Source organism: Hesperophylax consimilis, chromosome 7, assembly GCF_061612785.1.
Source record: "Hesperophylax consimilis isolate HC1 chromosome 7, BYU_Hcon_1.0, whole genome shotgun sequence".
NCBI classification, from domain to species: Eukaryota; Metazoa; Arthropoda; class Insecta; order Trichoptera; family Limnephilidae; genus Hesperophylax; species Hesperophylax consimilis.
The window spans coordinates 37,888,085-37,910,989 of NC_142842.1; the positions used below are offsets into that span (position 1 = coordinate 37,888,085).

General features: G+C 35.7%; 2 protein-coding genes across 2 annotated transcripts; one reads left to right on the forward strand and one right to left on the reverse strand.

Annotated features, from left to right (window-relative positions):
* Positions 1 to 538: 538 nt before the first annotated feature.
* On the reverse strand, positions 539 to 3,834 carry LOC149422711 (RNA-binding region-containing protein 3-like). The gene has a single exon (XM_089633920.1). It carries the CDS (start codon positions 3,772 to 3,774, stop codon positions 2,431 to 2,433), a length of 1,344 nt encoding a protein of 447 aa, XP_089490046.1. The 5' UTR covers positions 3,775 to 3,834; the 3' UTR covers positions 539 to 2,430.
* Positions 3,835 to 3,934: 100 nt separating this feature from the next.
* LOC149422712 (regulator of MON1-CCZ1 complex-like) lies at positions 3,935 to 22,812 on the forward strand. Its single transcript, XM_089633469.1, has 10 exons — positions 3,935 to 4,189; positions 4,288 to 4,646; positions 5,847 to 5,968; positions 6,661 to 6,887; positions 7,506 to 7,641; positions 18,240 to 18,486; positions 19,213 to 19,384; positions 19,914 to 20,156; positions 21,145 to 21,391; positions 22,646 to 22,812. Exons 1-10 carry the CDS (start codon positions 4,073 to 4,075, stop codon positions 22,705 to 22,707), a joined length of 1,932 nt encoding a protein of 643 aa, XP_089489595.1. The 5' UTR covers positions 3,935 to 4,072; the 3' UTR covers positions 22,708 to 22,812.
* The last annotated feature ends 93 nt before the right edge of the window (positions 22,813 to 22,905 follow it).

Sequence of the window (22,905 nt, forward strand, 5' to 3'; positions counted from 1 at the left end):
ATTTGATTAAAAAAATAAAAAAAAATCAACTTCAAACTCGATTTACTCGATAACGAAAGCTCAAATAAAAAAAAAATATACTACAAAATCGACTCCAAATGTGATGTAGATTCACCAGTTTCCCGCTTGTACTACGAGTTTCCGGACACCCTGTATATTTTTTCCTCTGCTGCTCATCTTCTTGAGGAATTCCTGTGTCGAAATGAGCAGGTTTATAATTATATTCAATCAAACGAGTAAAACACAGATGGATCAACACAAAACTCCTTTGTCCGAAGGATGTTCTGGTCACCGGCTGATACATTAAAGAACCCAATCTATGGCAGTATTAATGTTGTTTAAAATTTACAGAGGGCCTGTATTATGTACAACTGCCTTATTGACATAATTTTACTTTCACTAATATATGAGTCGTGTAATTTCTATACCCATCTATATCAACTTTCATTGATTTGGAGAAAACCGCAAAAAACTGTCACATCTCTAGCGTACATAAGTAAATGCATTACAATTTTTTATATAATGAATTGGAGTAATAAAATTTCGAAAAGCATTTATTTTTCTATATATGTCTAGCAATAATTAAGTAATTTCGATAAATAAAATGGATATAGCGGATTTTGATACTCACTTCGTGATTTTGAAAGTCAACTGAGCCGACATGGCGGGTTTAGAAACTCACGCGTAGATCATTTTGACACACGAGCGTGGCGTCAGAGCGGCGGCCATATTGTATTTTGGCAAAATAACTGCTTGTGATTCGTTGAATCCGATATAGCGGGTTTTGATAGTAACTTTCTGTATGATATAGCGGATTTGGTTTCTCACTCGCAGTTTAAACATGGTTTTTGGTCGCGATAAGGAGGGTTTTGAAACTCAATTTTAGGCTCCTCTTGTTGCTCGCAAAAATGTGAACAAGATGTCATACTCAGATTATTTTGTCAAAAAATCGGATATAGCGGGTATAGAAATTATAGGATTCATATTATAACTGATGAATACAAAAAACTCTTCTTATACATTATTTTTTAAATTAATTTTATTGCAACATTTAAAGGCTCTAGCGTGTCATGTTACAAGAACCCCAACATACAACATTATATGAAAGCATTGATTGAACAAGTGCATAGTATACAGTTTTTAATGTAACTATGTCCAATATATTTCTCAGAGTCTTGAAGATGTAGGCTAGCTTTCTTAGTTTGTTTATTAACACATTCTTTGCGGGAAACGAGAAAACTCGTCATACGCCTTTTTACAGTATGCGGAAAACTTGTAAACAAGGGATTCGAAATGGGTGCGGGGTCATGTGTTTTCTATTGTCGGTGGTACCCGATCTATCTACTTGTCAATACAACAATGAGTTTGAAACACAACAAAAAATAAAAATAATAAAATCGTTGTTGCGTATGTTCCGCTCACAAACTACGCAGTGAAACGCGGTACATGTGCAAGTTTTGCAGTGTGCGTCTGCATAAAGGAAAGTGTTTCGAACACTATCACCCGTTGAAGCACTATTAGGTTATAGTTTTTTTTATATGTATTGACAATTTCTAAATAATCTTGAAATTTTGTATGAATAAAGTTATTTCAATTGTGAAATACTGTACATTACATACATTGCTAAGTAAATAAATAGAGACATCTTTTTAAAGTAAAACACTGAAAGTTTCATCGAAAAATATCAAATAGATCATAAGATATGAATATTTTGCGGAAAGTCTAATTTCGGCGCTCAAATTTAAAAAACACCCGCGGCTACGCCGTGATTTGGCGGAAAAATGCCCGACCATATAGTGTTAATATAGTAATATGATTGTACCATTTTAGATTTCTATCAATTATTAAGCCAAGATATTTGATATTGTCTACTCTTTCCAAAGGTTGACAATTACACTCCTGCACACAATAATGTATTTTTAAGGAACAATCCAAAGATTGCTGATTTACAGAGGAAATGTTAAAAGTAATATATTTTGTTTTGGTCACGTTTAAGGTTAACAGGTTTTGATCAAGCCAAATTATGATTGCCCTTTTGCCTTGCACTTAGCATAAGTTCCATCCGATGTATCACCAGCAAATACCAAAACAGTGTCATCTGCAAATACAACTGAAGTACCATAAAATGGTTGTTAATTATATAACAAAAATAAAATTGGACCTAGAACACTACCTTTATGAAAATACACTTTTTGCAAGTTATTTATTGGTAACTCAATCAATATTGTATTTGTATGCCTTTCTTGAAAATTTTTATACGGACAAAAATATTTATTCATATATATTTTAAAGCATGACTTGCAAAAGGTGCATTTTCACAAAATAATTAAATTAACGCCATCTATGAATGCGTAGATTATAACATATGTTACATTTACCCTGAAAACTAGCAGTTAGGTCACATTAGATTCACAACACTATTGTTTTATTTTATTTAGCCGTTCTTGCAAATTGTACTACCATTGGTTTGTTTTTGAGTATAAATCCATTAGTTTCACTGACTGCTCTTTGGGAGAGTTCAACGGAGGGAAGGGAGACAAAAGCTTGACCTTTCATTCTACCCTCCTGCATTACCCGAATGCTAAACATTTCCAATTCATTCACATCACAATCTTTAACGTAACGTTTGTAAATTCTTTCTATATCCGGAGTATCAACCTCTTTGGATAGATTTTTGATATAAAGCCTCATGGACGGAGTACCGGGATGATAATTTTTGTAAATTGGAAGTGATTTCATATCTTTCACAGATATTTTATTCTCTGATAATTCTTTCAAAGTGATTACTTCACTTTCTTTATTTGATTTACTGTGCTCAGGAGATTCATCAAGATTTTTAACATTTGAATTAGGAACTGTTGGTGGAAGTGGATTTATTTTACCTATTGTACCGATAACTTCTGTTCTGTTTTGAGGTAAAGGCAGTTTACCCGCCAGCTGTATATTGGTAACCTTAACTTCAATCTTCTTTACTTCTTGTAATGGCATTTCGTCAAATACTTCTTTAGCTTTGAAGATAGTAGATTTCTTATCAGAAGTAGATACCGGCACTCGCATAAGTCTCGGTTTTTTATTAATTCTTTTTACATTAGAAGTCCTTTTCTTTGGCATCTGTGCTGGAAATTCAGCGTGGAGTGTGATATCTTCATTGCTAGACATTTCTGATTCTTCAGAAGAGAGATCTCCGTTTCCTTTGGAAATAATTATAGGAACTGAGGGTGGCTGGACTTCTGGTAGTTTAATATCGAGGACCTGTAAGCAATTTTCAATAAAGGATTTGACATCCTCTTCAACATCATGAAACGGTGGATCCAATCCTATTTTATTCATCAGATGGAGAGTTTGAATGTAAAACTTTTCATTCTTCTGCATTTCAAATATCATATTAAACAGTGTTTGTGGAGATGCAGCGGGATATTTGTAATTCAAGCTCGGAGGAGGTGGCTGTAGTAAGCTTATAGAAGGATTCCAGCTATTAAGGCGGTCAATGTACTGTTTAACTTGTTTGCAATCCTTTTCAGCACTTCCATTAGACTGTAAATTATTAGCTTCCTTCGCATATTCAACAGTCAAACGTTTACCCAGTATTTCTAGTTGATGAAGACGAGACAAAGCTTCTTCTGCTGCTGCTATTGACTTAAACGATGCAAAGGCGGTATGGGCATTTGTATTTATAAACCATACTTTTTGGGCCCCGAAGTGCCTGAGGAAATCTTCCCTCTCTGAAGGACTAAGATCGCTGCACAGATGTCTCACTAAGAGAGTTGTTGACATTTTAATTCAGTAAAAAAGAAACGATCAAACAAACATCGATTCGTTTATAATAACTCTGATTTGAACTGTGAAACCATAAATAAATGAAACTGACTGACACATTCTGACCATAGATAAAGTTGTTGGCCTGTCAAATACTTTGTTTTTCTTTGAACAATTTCTGACGTTTGACAGATTGTGTCAATATTTTTCTTGGCTCGATAGGCGTTTTGAACAAATTAACTTTATTGTTATAATGTCATCCATTATCTCCAGGTGATAACAACTATTAGACCCCAGGAATTGTTTTGTCTCCAAAATGGCGACGCCAAACCAGAGTATGGAAGAGTTTTACCTCCAGCTCTCAGAAAATCCAATCAGATTTGATGCTGTCAGCCAGCTAACAAATGTATTTTTTGACGATACAAATGGACAGGTAATAAATAATCTTTATTTTTTTCGGTGTGTTATATCAGTCATTATTTTATTATTATTAAAGCTATTTCCTTCCTAAATCAACTGATTTTGCTTCAGGTGTTTGCCGTCCGTTCCAGTGGGGTAACTGGCGTGATAGTAAAAGGCCCCGACCAAAGCAGTTGTACCACATTTCGCATGGAAGATAAGGGCCCAGTAATCTCCATAAAGTTCTCTCCAGATCTCTCCGTCCTCGCTATACAGAGGTCTCACACATCCGTGGACTTCATGAACTTTGAAAACTTGACCCCCACCACGGCAGAGTACTCTCAGAATTGCAAATGGAAAAACGGTTCATTGCTGGGATTTGTGTGGACAAAGACAAATGAACTGGCATTCATATCTGACCATGGGATTGAAATACTGCAGGTTTTACCAGAGAAAAAACAACTTAAAAGCTTGAAGTCCTCATCAATAAGGTTACTAAATTTTCATGGTTCTTGTTAGTTTTGTAGATCTTGCTTCTAAGCTAAACTTAGAATATGGTGCACATGAGTTTTTTCAACATAATGAGTGTTTTTTTTTAATGTGAATACCGCACAAGAAGGTGAGGAAGTACCTGGCTATTCACTGGGGGCCTACTCTGTATCTTTGGAAACTTTCCTGCCGCCGGTTTAGCCACGTCACAAACCCGTATTAACCCTTCCCTTACGGTGTTCAAAATTTCCTCGTCCTCCGGTGCTGTACACTCAGTAAATATTTATATATTGTAATTATTTAATGCAATACATAAATGTATTGCGGAGGAATACCGAAAATTTGAGCTTTGTGCTTAGTTTATTTAGAGAGATATTTTATTAATTAGAGTCACTCAGTTGACAGGACCGGCAAGGAAAGGTTAAACCACGAACTTACAAGTTTGTTAACCCTAAAGAAACAGAGTAGGCCCCTGGTCACCAAACACGGCTAAAGCCATTTCGATCAATGTTTCAATTCTGAGTGGTGACCTTACACCAGGGCGATACTGAGAGTATCTTCCACTCTGGAACGTGGTGCAAATATACTATGCATTATTTTAATTTATTTAATTGTGAAATACACAAATTAATAAAAATAAAATTTAATTGCGCAGGCAGGAATTTGAACCCACAACATGTGGATTGCTAGTTGAAAGTTTTATCCCTCGACCAAGGAGGCCATCACTGCTAAAATTACGCTGTTTTGTATGTACGCCTCGATATTTCAATACAAAATGAAAGATCTGTCTGTGGTCCTTCCACCAAAAACAAAGAAATCAGTTATCAAGTTAACCATTGGCATCGCTCCTGCCGGTGTGATCTTCCACAGATCTATAGGTTGTGCCGGTGGCTTAGTGGTTTACAGCATTCTCCTTGTTGTTCCTGAATTCAAAACCCTCGTAGCAATAACCTTCTTTCTCTTCTAATTTAATAATAAAATAAAATTTCAATACCGGTCAGTGGCTGAGTGAGCATCGCGTTTGGGTCCCACCCATGCGTCGTGTGTTCAATTCCTCGGTTGGCTAAGTCCCCATCACAACACAAGCAACATTTTCTGCTTACTGTGGTGGTAGTTGGAGATTTTAAAATATTGTCAATATACTAAGAATGTTGGTCTTCCTTTTAAAAAAAAAATAAAAGTAATACATTTTTTATATCCAGTGCATCCTGGTTCTCCTGGTGTGCCCGAAGCAAACTAGTACTCCTGGCCAGTGAGAATGGAGTCTACCTTCATCCATTTCTGCTGAACAACTCCTCCATCACCAAACTGCCGAGAGTAGAAAGTAAGTGAAATATATTTCATAACAAAATTAGCCTACTAATTCCACCACAACTGCAACTGTGCCTTCATCAGGGTAAGTAAAAAATCAATTTACCAAAAATTGGCCGAAAGATCGTAACCCACCGTTTTGCTCAAATAATATTATTTTATCATAAGCTTCCTAATCGACTAGACTGCACTGTCTCGATATTTGAGAATACCAAATTAACACGCCCAAAATAGATTCTGTGCCCCTATTTTTTTTTTACATTAACTTCACACGGGAGGCCCTGAGGAAAATAATTTCCCTTAGGGCCTATGTCATCTCTGGGGATGCTGTGTGGAGGGTCTTTTTGGGGAGAGGAAGGAGTGAACATGGGTCTTGAAGATAAATCATATTTCCTAAAATTTGGTTTTTGTCATTTACATTGTTTTTTCGATCATGGTGCGATATGTACATTAATTATTGGTATTTTCGAAGGAAGCAAACACTTTGGGGTATATTAAATGAAAAAACACACTTTGTAATTCACCACTTTTTATTTGAATTAATAACTGACAGCCAACCGGGTTTCGCTTATCTCAAGTTTCATCAGGGCTTATTGTATTAACTAAAATTTAGTTAATATAATTTATTGGTATTCATAATGTTAGTGTTGCCTCAGAAAGTTACTTATTATTCAATATTTATAATTAATTGTTGCTTATTTTCAGTGGAAGGTTCGAGAGCAGTAAGCGAACGCGATGTGAGTTGCGCGAGACTGTACGAATCCTCGTGGTGTTTGGTTTTGCGCCACGGCGGAGAGTGTCCTGCGGAAGTGCTGGCCCTCCCATTAGACTCCTCTCCCTCTGCGCACAACAAAGTTCACGCCTTCCGTACTGGGCTTGTCGGACGGTTTGCGATCAACGTTGTGGATGATTTGGTTGTTGTGCATCACCAGGTAATGAAAAACACTCTATTTATTGTTTGAATCTGATCAGTTGGTTTCTTACGAGATTGCTTTTAAGTTAATGAACCCATCCCAAAATGTCATCATGACCGGTTTTTCTTGCAAGATGTCAATAAAGTGACATTATGCTCATTTGGGGCTCTGCAGAGGTCAGTATAAAATAGTACCTCAGGCAGGGAGGATTGACGTATAACATAACCGTGGAATAAATCATTGTGAATATAATTTAATATTCATATTTCGAGTGCATCCAGAATCTGGCAGACTGGCCCCAACTGCGACGGGTGAGTTCCTTTTTTATCCTATAATCCAATCTGGGCTTTTCTTATGTTCCAGAAGCCCAGGTTTAAGCATTGAGGAATACACGCAATTACGGAGACACCACTGAAATTATTATTATCACTATTAGCTACTAGTATTACAACTATTTTTCTATCTCTTTTTCTTTGCAGCAAATGGCGTCTGGACTTCTTTTTGGCGGTTAATTGATCATAATGTGATGTAAACGCATTATCCATTGACAGATCTCTCAGTTCGAGAGTTTTTTCTGAGACTGTTGAAGTTATGATGCGATAAGATATCTTACGATAATAATGAATATTTTTTCAGGCAAGTCAAACATCTATGCTGTTTGATATAATGGAAAGTGGAACCATGGAAGGAAATAATGTAATTATTCACGGACCAATAGCACCACCCAAATCCTTGAAGCCTGTCGTATTGCCCGATCAAACATGCCAAATGTGTATCCTTTTTATTTATAGCACTTTTCTGAACTTTCACTCAGTTTTTATTAAAGAGAGTGGTCGTAAGAGACTTTTAGAAACTTTGAAACTAAATGTGAATATCTGACCGGTGAGTAGCTGAGTTGGCATCACGTTTGGGTCCCACCCAGGCGTCACACGTTCAATTCCTCGGCTGGTTAAGTCCTTCATCACAACACAAACAATATTTTCCGCTTACTCTAGTGGTAGTAGGAGACTTTCAAATATTCTCAGGTTATTCGTAAACCGGGAATGTTTGTCTTTTTTTTTTAGGAAATTTAAAAAAAAAAACAATCTGTTCCTTTTTATTTTACACTAGCTGTACCCCGTCACGCGTAGCTGTGGCTCAATATGTCTGTGCAGATAGAGAAACAATAGCTCTTGTTGCTTTTACGTCCAACAGATGGCCCTGTTTAAAAAAAAAAGCATGTTGTCCAACAGATGGCGCTGTTTTTCAAAAAAGCAGATTTCTCATCCAAAAATACACCCGACCACAAATTTCAACTTCCCTACATAGAAGGGGGTCTGTGGCAGGACAACGTCCTATATTATAAAATGCATTCCAAATGGTTGAGCTAAATTCTAACTGGTTTCTAATCTTTAAATATAAAAATTCTGCCTGCGTGTGTTTGTGCTCGCAAAACTATAAAGTTGTTGACCAATATCGCTAAAAATAAAATAAAAAAATTAATTTTAAAAGTTATTAGTGTCAGGAATGTTTAGAGATGTTTAGTGGTAGAAGTCGGAGACGCCCGAGGAATACTTAACGCAATATCTCTGCACCGTAATGAGATGCGGAGTCGACTTAAAGTCTATGTAATGTAGTTTTTTAACAGTAACATTGTGGTATACAGAAGTGAATCGTTGAAGAAGTAGGAGGCACTCGAGAAAGACATTAGCAATAGGGAAGCATTAAGGGGGAACGTAATTTCAAATGTAACGTTGTGTCAAAATAACAAAGCAATTGGTGAAGAACTTATGCAGATTAAAGATTTTGAACAAATGAATATTTACATTTTTATTTAAATGGAAGACAAAAAACTGTAGGACATTACATACAACATATATTTTGCGATATTTTGAACCATCTCTCTTTATTGACTAATTTTCTTTAACCCTTAAATGCATACTGTTGCAAAACGGCAACATACCGTTCAAACCACCTTTAACTCTTTGGTGTATACTTAATGCATGCCGTTTAAGAATTATCTAGTTCACGGTAATATATTTTTTATCGAGTGGCATCACTTTTTTTTTCTTTCGCGAATGTCAAATGTCACTTTTTCTTTAACAAAGTGAAGATTCTCGAAATTTGGTTGGAGGTTAGAATTACAGTTTGGTTTTGCTGTTATTATTTTGATTTTCTTAGGTAAGTAGATACATTAATACAATACTTATATGTAATAACTCGTATTTTTCCGGTACACTTATTAGTTTTGAGAATTTTTTTTAGGTTTTTTTTTTTTTTTTTCATACGTAAATTGTTCATATTAATTTTTATTAAATACATGGTGTTGTAAATCTGCAACAATTTTTTTTTTAATAAAATATCATTAAAAAATTACAAAAAAAAAATTCTTTATATTTCCTTGCAAATATCTACAAAATATATTTTTTTCCAGAAAAATTAATAAATCATGCATTTAAGGGTTAAATTACGAATTAGGAAATTATGTTGTACTTTTTTGGCTATAGTCTTTTTAAAGAAAGCAAATTATTTACATATACTGTTATGAAGTACAGTCACCCTATACATTAAAGTACAATCACCCCTTACATTAAAGTATGGTCACTCTAAATTCTCCCACCACGCACAAAGCAGATGGTCAAACGCGCCATCGCTTCCGTGGTCGCCCGTGCTGGCAGTCAATATCCGGCATCTGCCTGGGACACTGTGTCGTTGCGCTCCGCCGTTAATATTGCTCACTCGAGCATGACGCAATCTTACCGGAAACTCGCGTATTCACGCATCCTAAAAACAGACTCAATTGTTATTATTATTATTATTATGTAATGAGCAGGCAGCATTCTGCTGATGCGCTCATATCTAATTTCACAACAAGTTTGACAGTAATTGAGTTGTTTTAAGTTTGAACTAAGTCCTTTCTTCTCTCCAAATGTGAATCCAATAGAGCTTTGAATTGATTTATATTTGTTGCATCGATGACATGTTGTGGGAGTTTGTTCCAAGCATCCACTACTCTATTTGCAAGGAAGTGTTTTCTAGGATTAGATGCAAAAGGCGTTTTGGTAATTTTTTTTGAGTGTCCACGGAGATTTATATTTTTATTAGTAGTGAAGATTTCTTGGATGCTAGGGCAACTGTAATGTCCAGATAAAATTTTGAAAGTCTCGATCAAGTCACCCCTTTCTCTTCTTTCTTGTAAGGTTGGTAATCTTAGTTCCTTGAGTCTATCTTCGTATCGTAGATCTTTCAGAGCTCTTGGTATTTTAGTGAAACGTCTCTGTACTCTCTCTAACAGATTTATATCCTTTGCGAAGTAAGGACTCCATATTTGGAAAGCATATTCTAGGAGAGGTCGCACATATGTTTTATATATTTTTTAACATCATGTCCGGCGTTAGGTCAAGGAAGGATTTCCTGATTAGATATGTTAGTGAATTTGCTCTTTTCACAATTCCAGCGATGTGTGGTTCCCATTTCAAGTCCTGTGATATGGTAACTCCTAAGTCTTGTTGTAATGTATACGGCATACCTCAAGGTACAGTCCTGGGACCGTTACTGTTTATCATTTATGTAAATGACATATTCAATCAAAGATTAAATGGAAAAATAATATCTTATGCTGATGACACTGTCATAATAATTGAAGGTACTGATTGGAATAATGTTAATAACTTAGCAAATACTGATATTAATATACTGAAAAATTGGTTCGATAAAAACCTCCTCTCATTAAATACTGAAAAAACAAAATGTATCCCATTCTCTATCAACAAATTTAAATCAATACCAGAATTAAAAATTATAATACATCACCTTAAATGTAACAGAACTAATTGCAATCAAGAATGTTCTATACTTAGTCTAACTTCTGAAATTAAATATCTTGGTATATATATAGATCAACATTTTAAATGGAAAAAACAAATTTGTGAACTTGTAAAAAGAATTAGAAAATGTATTTATATATTTATAAGACTTAGAAATATTCTTAGACTAGAAAACCTAAAAAGAGTGTACTATGCAATTGTACAATCTATATTACAATATGGTATTATTGGCTGGGGAGGAACTTATAACAATATATTAAATCCACTTAAAATAGTTCAAAGATTGATAATTAAAGTAATATTGAAAAAACCATCCAAATTTTCTACTGAGATTCTCTTTTCAATATTCAATGTACCCACAGTAGAGAATATATATAAAAAATATTCAATTCTACAAATTTATAAAGAAATACAGTTAAATAACTTACAATTCAATTCATCAGCAAGATATCAAAAAACTATCAAAATCCCAAAACTTAATACAAAGCACACACAAAATACCTATCTCTATCTAGGTATAACATATTTTAACATCCTTCCATTATATCTAAAAAATATTGAAGATATTCAGGAATTTAAAATAAAATTAAAAAATTACCTAAAACTACTATAAAAGTCCATATCTTACTCTTATTATTATTTCCTTCAAATCTTGAAACTGTATTATTGATAAATCTTGCCTATTTCTTACTTATCCCTTTGGTTTTGCAAATATATTATTTACTTACTTACATGATTCCATATAATTGAGCTAGGATTCACTCACCAAACACAAGAGCCTCGTCTCTTTATGGTGAGGAAAAGCTATTATTATTTACCTTGATAACACTGTATAATATGTATAATTGTATATTTATTGTAAAAAACTTACAAATATTAAATAAAAAAAAAATAAAAAAAAATAAAAATGTCACTGCTTTTAGAGGTGTTCCATTAAGTTTGTAGGCAAGTGTAGGGTTAGTTTTTCCAACATGTAGGACAGTGCATTTTTCGACATTGAGTTTTAGAAGCCAATCATTTGTCCATTGATATATTTCGTTTAAATCGTTTTGCAGTTGGTTGTGATGTGTGTGTGGGTTGGCAAAGAATTTGGTATCATCTGCAAAGCAGCTGGAGTCTGATTTTATTATACTATGCAGGTCCGTGATGTACAAAATAAACAGAACTGGACCGAGAACTGATCCTTGAGGGACACCACTGGTCACATTTCGCTCAGATGACAGTTGGTTGCCAATTCGAACTTGTAATTTTCTCTCAGTGAGGAAGGATTTGATCCATTCGAGAAGTCGTCCTCTTATACCTAGGAATTTAAGTTTTGTTTGTCCAGTAATCTATGTGAAGAATGAGATTGGTAATCGTGGATCTTTTTGGCACGAATCCATGTTGTTTGTTTGAGATTATGTCAAGTTTGATCAGGAATGAGCGTATCTCGTCCACTATTATTCTTTCCATGGTTTTGCAGATAATACTAGTCAAGCTTATAGGTCTGTAATTTGCTGGTTTGAGTTTATCACCTTTTTTGTTGATGGGTGTAATTATAGCTCTCTTCCAATCTCTAGGGAGTTTCCCATCTAAGAAGGATTGTTGCATAACCAGAGCTATAGGATGACCGAGAGTTGCTGAACACTTTTTGAGAACAATAGCAGGAATATTATCAGGGCCAGTAGCGCTGTCTTCTCGCAACCCCTTCAAAATATTCTCAACTGCTGATGGAGTGAATTCTATTTCGCATAGTGAACTATCTACATACAAATCTTGACTAATAGTTGGTATACTGGTGTCTGGTTCATTGACATAGGTTTTTTGTCTGTAATTTGCTGGTTTGAGTTTATCACCTTTTTTGTTGATGGGTGTAATTATAGCTCTCTTCCAATCTCTAGGGAGTTTCCCATCTAAGAAGGATTGTTGCATAACCAGAGCTATAGGATGACCGAGAGTTGCTGAACACTTTTTGAGAACAATAGCAGGAATATTATCAGGGCCAGTAGCGCTGTCTTCTCGCAACCCCTTCAAAATATTCTCAACTGCTGATGGAGTGAATTCTATTTCGCATAGTGAACTATCTACATACAAATCTTGACTAATAGTTGGTATACTGGTGTCTGGTTCATTGACATAGGTTTTTTCAAATTGTGTTGCAAGGATGTTCGCTATGTCTATCTCGCTGGTAACTGTTTCGTTAGAGAAGTTATATAGTATGGTTGGAGTAGACACTTTCGAGGCAATCTGTTTCCTTATATAACTGTAAAATGGTTTCTGTCCGCTGTCAATCAATTTTTGCTCAAAGTTTTTTCTGGTAATTCTTAGTTGCGACAAAAGGTAGTTATTTTTCAGTTTATATTCTCTGTAATATTCATTTTCAATCTCATTTACATTCCCCATTTGTTTTCTGGATAATCTATAACCATCCCAGGCTTTCTTTTTCTCTTTAATCAATGCTAGTATGTGTTTGTCGATCCAAGGTTTGTTCTTGTTGTGGTTTTTATTGCCTTTGAATAGTGGTATTTTTGACACAATCTTCTCTTCAAACATGTTTGTAAAAAAGTTCCACTTTTCTTCAGTTGTAGTAGTTTCCACGAGAGACCACAATATATCATGAGTGCTTAAGGTTTCATTTATTTTATCATAATCTGCTATGTGATAGTTGGGTCTCGGCTTCTTGCCTCTCGGGCCGGAGGATCCGTTGTTATGGCTGGTACTTACTTGTAGAGTTGACAACAAACATATATGGTCACTTTTGCCTATAGGTGCTAGATATTTTATATCAGTAATGAGATGTTCATCATTGCACAGGACTAAGTCCAATAGAGATGGGGTGTTGTTGTCCCTGTATCTTGTAGGTTTATCTACCAGTTGCCAATAGTTATTGTTCAAGTACATATCCTCAAATAAGGCCTCGGGGCTGTTTGAATTACGCACTTCTGTAATGGGCCATACCAATTTGGAATAATTGAAGTCTCCAAGGATTATTACGTTTGACACGTCAGCTATTCTTTTTAATTGGTGTAATAGTTTTTGGTGGTTTTCGTACGATGCATTTGGTGGGCAGTAGACACCAGCTAGGATAATTTTGAGATGGTCTATTTGCATGTCAATGAATAATGCGTCAATTTGTGGGTAATTACTAGAACTGGTTTCCAGGGCTTTGTTCACCTGGGCTGAGATTGTCAGGCCTATGGTCCTTTTCTTTACATATATTGCTACACCACCTCCTCGTTTTTCAATTCGACGGTCTTTGCGGAAGAGTGTGTAATCCGGAAGATCCACTAATGTATCTGGTATTTCTGCCTTTAGCCACGTTTCTGTCACTATTAGTACTGTTGGTTTTATAAGGTTTATTTGTGCAAGAACAAGATCAAATTTCCGTGTGAGAGAGCATAGGTTCGTATACAGTATTGAGATATTGACTATGTAATTATTTACATGTTTTTTGGAATTTTTATAATTTTAGGGCATCCTTTGATGTATTTGATTGTCAATTCCTTCTCCCCCTTTTCTGTTCTTTGATGCAGCTCATTCCTTAAATCAATTAAATGCTGCCGTTGCATCGGAGTTTGATCCGATTTTATTGAGTTTGGTTTTTTTAGTTTATTTTTATTTTTGAGAATGGCTAAAGCTTCACCCCGTGTTTGGAAAATTATTTTTATCGGGCGAGGGAATTTTTTTTCTGCTGACGGTTTTCCAAGCCGGAGCACTTTTATGTTATTTTGACTTGTGCTGGTGATGCTTCCTATAACTTTCCAGCATTCTTCGGTGTCTCGTAATTTGCGTTGTTCGGTATCTGGCAAGTCACACTCAGGGATATCAAACATAATTATGTTTTTTGCTCGGGATTGCCGATCGCTAAGTTCACTAATCATGTCTTCTGTGCATCGCATTTGTTGCTGTTTTTTGCAGGCGTTGACTTCTTCTTGGAGGTCCCGAATTAGTTTGTGTAGTACAGGTATTTGTTGAAGGCCACTCTCACATTCAGGACACAAGAATTTCATTCTGCGGTTTTTGAGCTCTAGGCATCTGGTTTCCGTTGCGGATAAGCCCGAACATTTAATGCAAACATTTCGATTGCATCCATCACACGTGACTCCCACTCCTGGCTTGGCAACATCCCCATTACATTTGAAACAATTCATGTTTTATATATTGTTTACTGACACAGTTTCGAATAGGTAGTTTGTATGGGTGATTTTGTTTTTTTGCTTTGTTGACACTGTGTGATGTTTTGTATATCCACATAAATAAACTAAATGAATGTACTCCAAAAATTTTTTGTTTGGGCTAACAGATGGGATTTGTTGACAAGCAGGCTAGAAGTGCCATGTTCCCACGGGAAAGGAGCAGAGATCGATGAAACAGTCGAGTCTTGAACTTAGATACGTTGGCAGCTCCGAGAAATCAATACAAATCAGAAGTGTTGTGTGAAATTAGAGTTAATTAGTGAATTCAGATGGTGTTAGAAAGCTTTGTTGGTTTTTGAATTAAAGTGAAAGATTATTGAACCAGTGTTTGTGTGAAGTGAAAGTGGTTCGACTCAGTGAGAATACAATTAATAATAATGACAATAATAATAATTGGATAATTTGTAGAGCGCCGTTTTGTGAAAAATCACCCCAGGGGCGCTAAGGGTTGGGCGATCGCGATTATAATATAAAATGTGTTAAATTAAACGTGATTTCGTAAATGTGTAGTTCAAACTAAATTACTTGTCTTAAAAACATGAAAATAATAATAATAATGATTTCGTTTTAAAAACAGAGTGACCGTATATAAAGGCAGCAAGTTTTTAATCGGTCTAGGGAGGAATTGATTTGGCGAGATCTATCCACGGAGACCGAAAACCAGAGGATCGAACAAATTATAAACTCGGGTTCGAATCCCAACAGAGATTAGGGAGGTACAATTGTATTTACAGAATTATTTAATTACCCTTTTATAGGCGTAGGGAGGAGGTCGAAAATTAAAGTGATTTAGCTATATAGTGTAACCAGGTAAGCTTCACGCTGAGAATGAGAGATGACTAACTGGGTGAGTTTTTTATATTATTTATTAAATTCCAGAGGACCCCTTTAAAAGACGGATACAACTAAGTTTACTACACCTGCCGCCCAAATAATGTTATCATTAAAAGGAATACCCTAGACGGATTGTCAATCAGCTGTGAGTGAGAGACAGGCCAATGACCTTTTCATATATAGGCCGAGAGGCGCGGTGTACAGTCAGTCAAAGGGGGAAGTTTTGCTAGCGTATGACCTCCCGAATTGAAAGCGATCGGATGCAACCAGACGGAACAAAATGAAAACTTTTCTTCTGTTATTTGACTTTCTAATTTAATACTTTTCATCTATTGTTTGACTTTCTAAGTTACAAATTGGGATGCACAAAAACAAATCTAAAGTCAAAAGAGGGAGATGGTAATCTCCGAAATAAAACTACCAACCGAACAACTTTTCTCAACAGGTACCTTTCGAGAGGTAGGCAGCCTCTTTAAATTAAATGCAAAAATCAAACCAATTATCCGTTTATACCTACCTGAGAGGATAGGTATTCAGTAGAAGTTACCCATACCTAATACACGAGGGTGCTAGTAACCTCATAAAATAAATACTGGAACCAAATATTAAAATACAGACAGTCCTCATCCTAAATTTGGCATTTCGAGTAGACCTTACATATATCTCACATGATAATTGGCTGAATGGGTAGGCACACAACCTATCGCTAAAAAGCAGGCTAAATGTCGACAAGATTGTCGTGTGTTATCTATGTTTTTGACCTAGAAAGGGATGTAAATCCCCGACGACGAGGGAGTTACAACGTTTTCTAGAGGTGGCACGTAACTTAGGACCTTACGTGTCACATTTTCGCGACTAGATTCGTGACAAGGGATGTCATGGTTTTCCCCTTCTACACTCAGTAAAGTAGATTATCCTGGAGGTGTTTGAGGTTGGGGCAATTCTGAAATTGGTGAAGAGACCTGGTTTTCTTTATTCTGGCGTGACGGTTGCCGATTTGGAACAAGGGGAGACCCGGCCGGTTGTGATATCCAGACACGCAGATATCGATCGCCTTGCTCAAATTATCATCCATCAGTTTTGTTTGGTAAGAGGAGGAGTCAATCTTAGCTTGAAAAAAATTCATTTCCTTTCCTCTCCTTCCCCTCCTAAAATATATACATGGATGGCGCCGACAACTAACACCATAAATTTATCGTATGTATATCACATATATAAAATCTAACACTTTATTATACTCACATTACCCTATGACAGGTAGAATCACGTAGCTAGTTTGAAGAGCAGGCGACTTCAGAAAAATAAGGTTTATGAAATGGCTTTAAAACACAGCGATAATGGATTCAACTCACTCTATCTCAAAAGAACCAAGGGATACCACACATACATAGATAACTAGGTTTCTAAACCGAGAAACAAAAAACCAACACAACGTTCGGTGAAGCCTTTTTATACTGAACCGTCACGTGAAATGAGTACGTTCAAGGTCGTACGTCACGTGGACAAACTAGGATGTACACACTTGAAGGGGTGTGTAATAAAGAGAGGAGCAAAGGCTTGTAGAGACGGCAGGGGAGGAATTTTCCATCCCTGCGAACACATATGCAAAGCCTTATGGAAAAGTTACCTATGGGACTTTAAAGAAATTTATCGTAGAAAGAAGAGAAGGAAAAGTTTGAAGTAGAAAGGGCGGATCATTACAACTGGGACACTAAAAACTGAGATATTAACACTTTATTTTACTAAAGTTAGCACTTTTTGTTAATATTATGTGTAAACGATATTCTGCCGTACTGTTTTTAATCATGAATCGGATCCAATATATTCGGCTCTTTGGAGTAATTCTTCAGCTAAATTCGCGTGTGCCCCAATACCTCGCCTGTTTTGCCCAAACGGGCCATGAGCGTCCAGCATGATAATGACGAAGCACAGTAAGCAACTCCAGAATTATTCCCCTTTTTTATTTTTATTTGAACAGAGAGTCCCCCATCCCTGACGAAACATAGAATCTCACCTATCTACCTTGAGCTATCCTAATCCATCTTGGTTCAATTCCAATTTGGAGCCTAAACACCATTTAATATTACGCTTACTTACACGTGTAAACCCTATACTTAACACTACATACTTTAAATACAATAACAACTATGTATTTTATTATTTTGCTTCTTATCTAATTGCATTAATTTATTTTATTGTTTATGGAAAATAACAAAACCATAATAATGTTGTACCTACTTAAATAAAATTATGTATTGATTGCAAAATAAACTTAGTGCATTACACAAAAACATTAAAAGATACTAATATGATAGCTTATCTGTCTATTGGCCTTAGGAAGCGTGCATTTGTTTTACATTACTTTTAGATAAGAAATAAATCTGGATCTTTAATTCTGTATCATCTCTTTAATTTATATATTTTTTAGTCTATGCTAAAACCCATTTTTTTTAGTGAAACCGATTTTTATTTTGAAATCTAACTTTTTTCTGATTACACATACCTATATGTATCTTGTTATAGCAATGTTTCCTTAACCATATTATAAATAATAGACTCTGGGAACTGGGTTGTGTTCCAACCAGACATCGTCATAGATGCTCGTCTCGGATGCCTCTGGAGGGTGATTCTGAAGCCTGCTGGTTTGCTGTGCGCCGTTCCAGAGAAGATAGTCAATGTACTCCTGAGGAGGACAGATGGCCGTGCTCCTATCTTTGATATCCTGAAAGATTTAACGGCCGATGGGGGAAAGAATTTAGCTCCATTGATGGAGATATTTGATCAAATTAATGCAGTTTATAGGTAACTTTATTCTAACTGTATTCCTTGATTTTGTACAGATTTTATAAAAAATTAAACTTTTGCATAATAGGATATTTAGTACAGAGAAAGCACGTACAGTCCTTTATATTCAATTCATAATTCCACAGTGCGTAAGCGTGTGTTTTGTATTTTTGTTACCCACTAATCATGTAATGGATTAGTGTGTTATGACCAAAGATATTAGAAGAACGAGATATGCTATGTTGGCCGCCGGACCGTAGCCGGAGTACTACCTAATTAGGGTACTTTGAACGGTATCGGGACGTGTACGCACAGAAATCTGTTCTATGTATTAGTGCGGATACCTTAGCGCAAGCGAAGGTGTGCAGTAGTATTGGTGAACAAAACCGGCGACACTCGGCAAAACAATTCCACTCAGTACGAACTGCGCATAGCACATCTCGTTCTTCTAATATCTTTGGTTATGACATATAAATTTGGTACCCTTTGGTGAAAAATATTTGAATTCGTTCTGTTTTGCAATAGTGTATTACAACGAAAGAAAATAAATTTGATTTAGATTTCAGATTGATTATTGGCTGGAAATTTGTTTCGTTAGGGAAATAGTGAGTTTAGATTTTGGTCAGAAATTAGAATAGTAAATAATAAAGAGATAGAGATATTTGTGTATTATTCAATTAAATTCAACATACATACTTACTGCAAATATGCAAAAATATAATCTGGTTTATGTTTAACTTACAGAAAGTGGGCAGAACAAGAAATGGCTAAAGAAACGGGTCAGAGTTCCAGTCAGTTTAACGATTCCAGCAATAAAACCACCCCTTCTCAAGTGCAGCATAGAGTCGTCATTTCTCAACAAGATATTTACACCAATGTTCTTCAACACCACACTGACTCTCCGCACATTATACAAGTTAGTTCATATTCATAAATATTAAAATTAATATTTTTTTGCATACAATTGTAGTTACTATTATTATTGTATATTATTCATTTATTGTTGTGCCTTGTATTTACTATTCGTTTTCTATTTTAGTGCTTATATGTAGTAATTATTTAGTAATGGAGTTTGGTTTGTTGCAATTTTCCAAACTTTGTATTTTGGTAGTGGAAATGGTTTTCATTAAAGTAGTAATAACGAAGTGGTCTTTACTGTGTGTTCCACTGAGCGGAGGCCCCCATTCTACAATTTTAAAAGGTTACTTTCGGTATGTCAGATTATGTAGTGAAGTAACTTTTCTTGACTTGTCTTCAATATTCAGATTTATTGTGGAACCGTGTAGTATAATGGTAATAATATATATATATTTTTTTATCACCTTTGAGAAAAACTTTACATTGCTCTAAGGCCACATAGTATATGAATTTATAGTATTTATCTACTTCATTTTAGCTGTTCTGTGTAATTATATATTATAAATTGTATTTTTCCTTTAATTCAGGTGGTCCTGAACTACCTGTGCTCCATGGCGCGCCACCGCATCTCTCCGCAGCACGCCCTGACGGAGATGCTGGTGCGCGCGCTGGTGAGGAGTGGCCGCTTCTCCGACCTGCACCAGCTGCTGCAGTATGGGGCTATCGGAGACTCCAAGCCCCTGGCTTGCCTGCTGCTGTCGCTGGCCAACCTCCATCCCGCCGCGCACCAACTGGCGCTGGACATGCTTCATAGGCTGAATGCTCATGAAGTAAGTACACTGCTATCATAAGTAAAAATGAAGCCAGAAATTTTCAATGGTCACATTCTGATGTACTTTTTACTATCATAGGTTGATAAACATGAAAGGTCTCGTATATCAGAATGTGACTATTGAAAATTTTCAGCTGCCTTTTTTCTTACGACTATTCTGTTTTACATGATTTTGATATAACAGTCAAAAAGCATAATTGTACTATCTTTTCTTATTAGAATCCCTAACCCTTCTAATCCTGTTATTAGAACCCAAATTTAGTGTTGGAATAAACAATAATGTGTCAAGTATAATGTTTTACATTCTGTAGTGATTTTCATATGATAAAATCTGTCTCCCATTTACCCATGTCGGTGGTCTAGTGCAGTGGTCTCCAACCTTTTTGTCGCCGCGGACCAGTCAACGTCTGAAAATTTTACCGTGGCTCCCTAAGGGTGGTTAAAATGTTAATATTCTAGAACGTCATGTGTCAGCACAGGTTGTGCGGAGTTTTTTTTTACTTCAACGGTATTGTGTCGGCGGTTACATAGCGTAAAGATGTTTTCAACAGAATAAGTTTTTTTTCGCAGCCCGGTACCATCTGCTCCACAGACCGGTACCGGTCCGCGGACCGGAGGTCGGGAACCATTGGTCTAGTGCACACATATGTTATGTGCAATTTGAAAATTCAGTTTATAAGAATATTTCAGGTTAATTATAAGATTAAATAAGTAATGTGAGTTTCCCGCTAACCATTTATTTGCAAAGTAAATAATCTTGATAGATACATGCTTTTCACACATATTTATTTTTACTCAAAACACTTAACATAAGCCATCAATGTGTAGTGTTGTTTTTACACAGTGGAAAGTATCCACTCGTATGTATAAACAGCAATGTTAGCAACATTAGCATAACTTGATAAGCAATAACCTCTTTTTAAATTTACTACAAACCAACCACACAGGACTGTAAATACTGGAATAACAAAGTATGTTTATTGCAGGAGGCTGTCGAGGTTCTTCTGGGTGGCGGTGAAGTGATAGCCGCCGTAGGGGTGGCAAAGCAGTATAGCGCCTCGTGTCCCGTAGCCATCGGACAGCCGCAGACGGGCATAACCAGCGTGTGGAACTCGCTGCCCGCCAGGAAACTTTTGTCCGCTGCCCAGGGGGATATCAACACCTTCACCTCCGTTTTCCATGCCCTCGAGAATAGGAACAGGGTCACCAGGAACTCACACTGTTTCTTTAAAGGTGATCATTACATAAACATGATTTATTTCTTCTCTATTGTACTAAAATATTATATTATTGCTTTTCGCATCTGTCTGTGCGCTTATTTCTTCTAAACTAAGCAACAGATTTTGATAAGGTTTTCACTATCATTTAGAAAATTTCTTCTGAAAGGTTTATATATATATTTTAAATTCATATTATATTTAAGAAAGCAGAGAAAATTCGAACAATGCCGGGTACACGTCAGCTAGTTATTACTATTATCACAAGTTGAGATATTGATTTCTTATTATTAATTTACAAAGGGCAAACATTTCCTTTCTTGACAGCGCTCGAGTATATGTGGCGAAGATGACTGTTGTTAAATTAAGTGCAAGCTGTTTCGCAGAATGTGAGCAATTCATCAAATTCCAAAATTAATTTTCCAGTTCTGTTGTTATTTCATTGTGGGCAGGTTGTTTGACAGTACTTGGATAATAACAGAACTTTAATATTAACTTTGAAATTTGATGAATTGTTCAAATTCTGTGAAACAATCCGTCCTTGCTTAATTTGATCTGAAGATTATCGTGCTGTCCGTTGCTCACTGCGGTTTCTTTATAAAGGAGCTTATTATACACGGTGTCCGGAAACTCGTAGTACAAGCGGGAAACTGGAGAATCTACACCACATGGGGAACCCAAAAAAACATAAAGTTTTTTGATTTGAGCATTTTCAAAAAAAAAAAAAAAAAACCAAAAAAAAATATTTTTCGGCTATTTTAGGGTTAAAGTTTTTTCTGGTGTTTAGGGTTGAATAACAGATGTTTTAACCCTGCAGAGCAGAAATATTTTATGATTACACCGGGTTAAATGAAGGGTGATTTCAAAATAATGCTTCAAATCCGAGTTTCTTCATTTGTTTTACTTTCAAATAGTTTTAATTAGTTGGGTACTTTGATCTTCAGTAATAATTTATAAAAATTTGATTAAAAAAAAAAAAAAAAAATCAACTTCAAACTTGATTTACTCGATAACGAAAGCTCAAATAAAAAAAAAATATACTACAAAATCGACTCCAAATGTGATGTAGATTCACCAGTTTCCCGCTTGTACTACGAGTTTCCGGACACCCTGTATATTTATAAGAGTTTCTTTATAGAATTCAGCACCAGAATTAACTCCAAATCTTACGGAGGTTATAAGAAGTCCTCTTCAGAGACATCTATTTAGCTCTCTATGATAGGACTGTGTCGATACATATTATTTAATGATCAACTTGTTTATTTTTCAGGTGAACAGTGCGACTCATTTGTCCAGCTTTACCGCATCCTCTTCCCAGAATATGAAAGATAGCCGTATCAGAAATAAATTATTTATTCCTACATTATATTCTGTTACGTACCTAAATTTATACAATATTATTATACAAATCAATAAAACACTGTTAATATGTTAAAATATACAAAAGTATTTATTCAAGACCCTTTTTTACAATCTAAATACATGGTTCTCAATGTTTCCATGAGTAAAAGTGTAAATCCTAAAATTCTA

Bases quoted from the DNA above. Each gene is read 5' to 3' on its own strand.
- LOC149422711 (XM_089633920.1), bottom strand. From the start codon at position 3,774: ATGTCAACAACTCTCTTAGTGAGACATCTGTGCAGCGATCTTAGTCCT.
- LOC149422712 (XM_089633469.1), top strand. From the start codon at position 4,073: ATGGCGACGCCAAACCAGAGTATGGAAGAGTTTTACCTCCAGCTCTCA. The intron at 4,190-4,287 runs GTAATAAATAAT...ATTTTGCTTCAG, and splicing joins TTGACGATACAAATGGACAG to GTGTTTGCCGTCCGTTCCAG. The intron at 4,647-5,846 runs GTTACTAAATTT...TTTTATATCCAG, and splicing joins TTGAAGTCCTCATCAATAAG to TGCATCCTGGTTCTCCTGGT.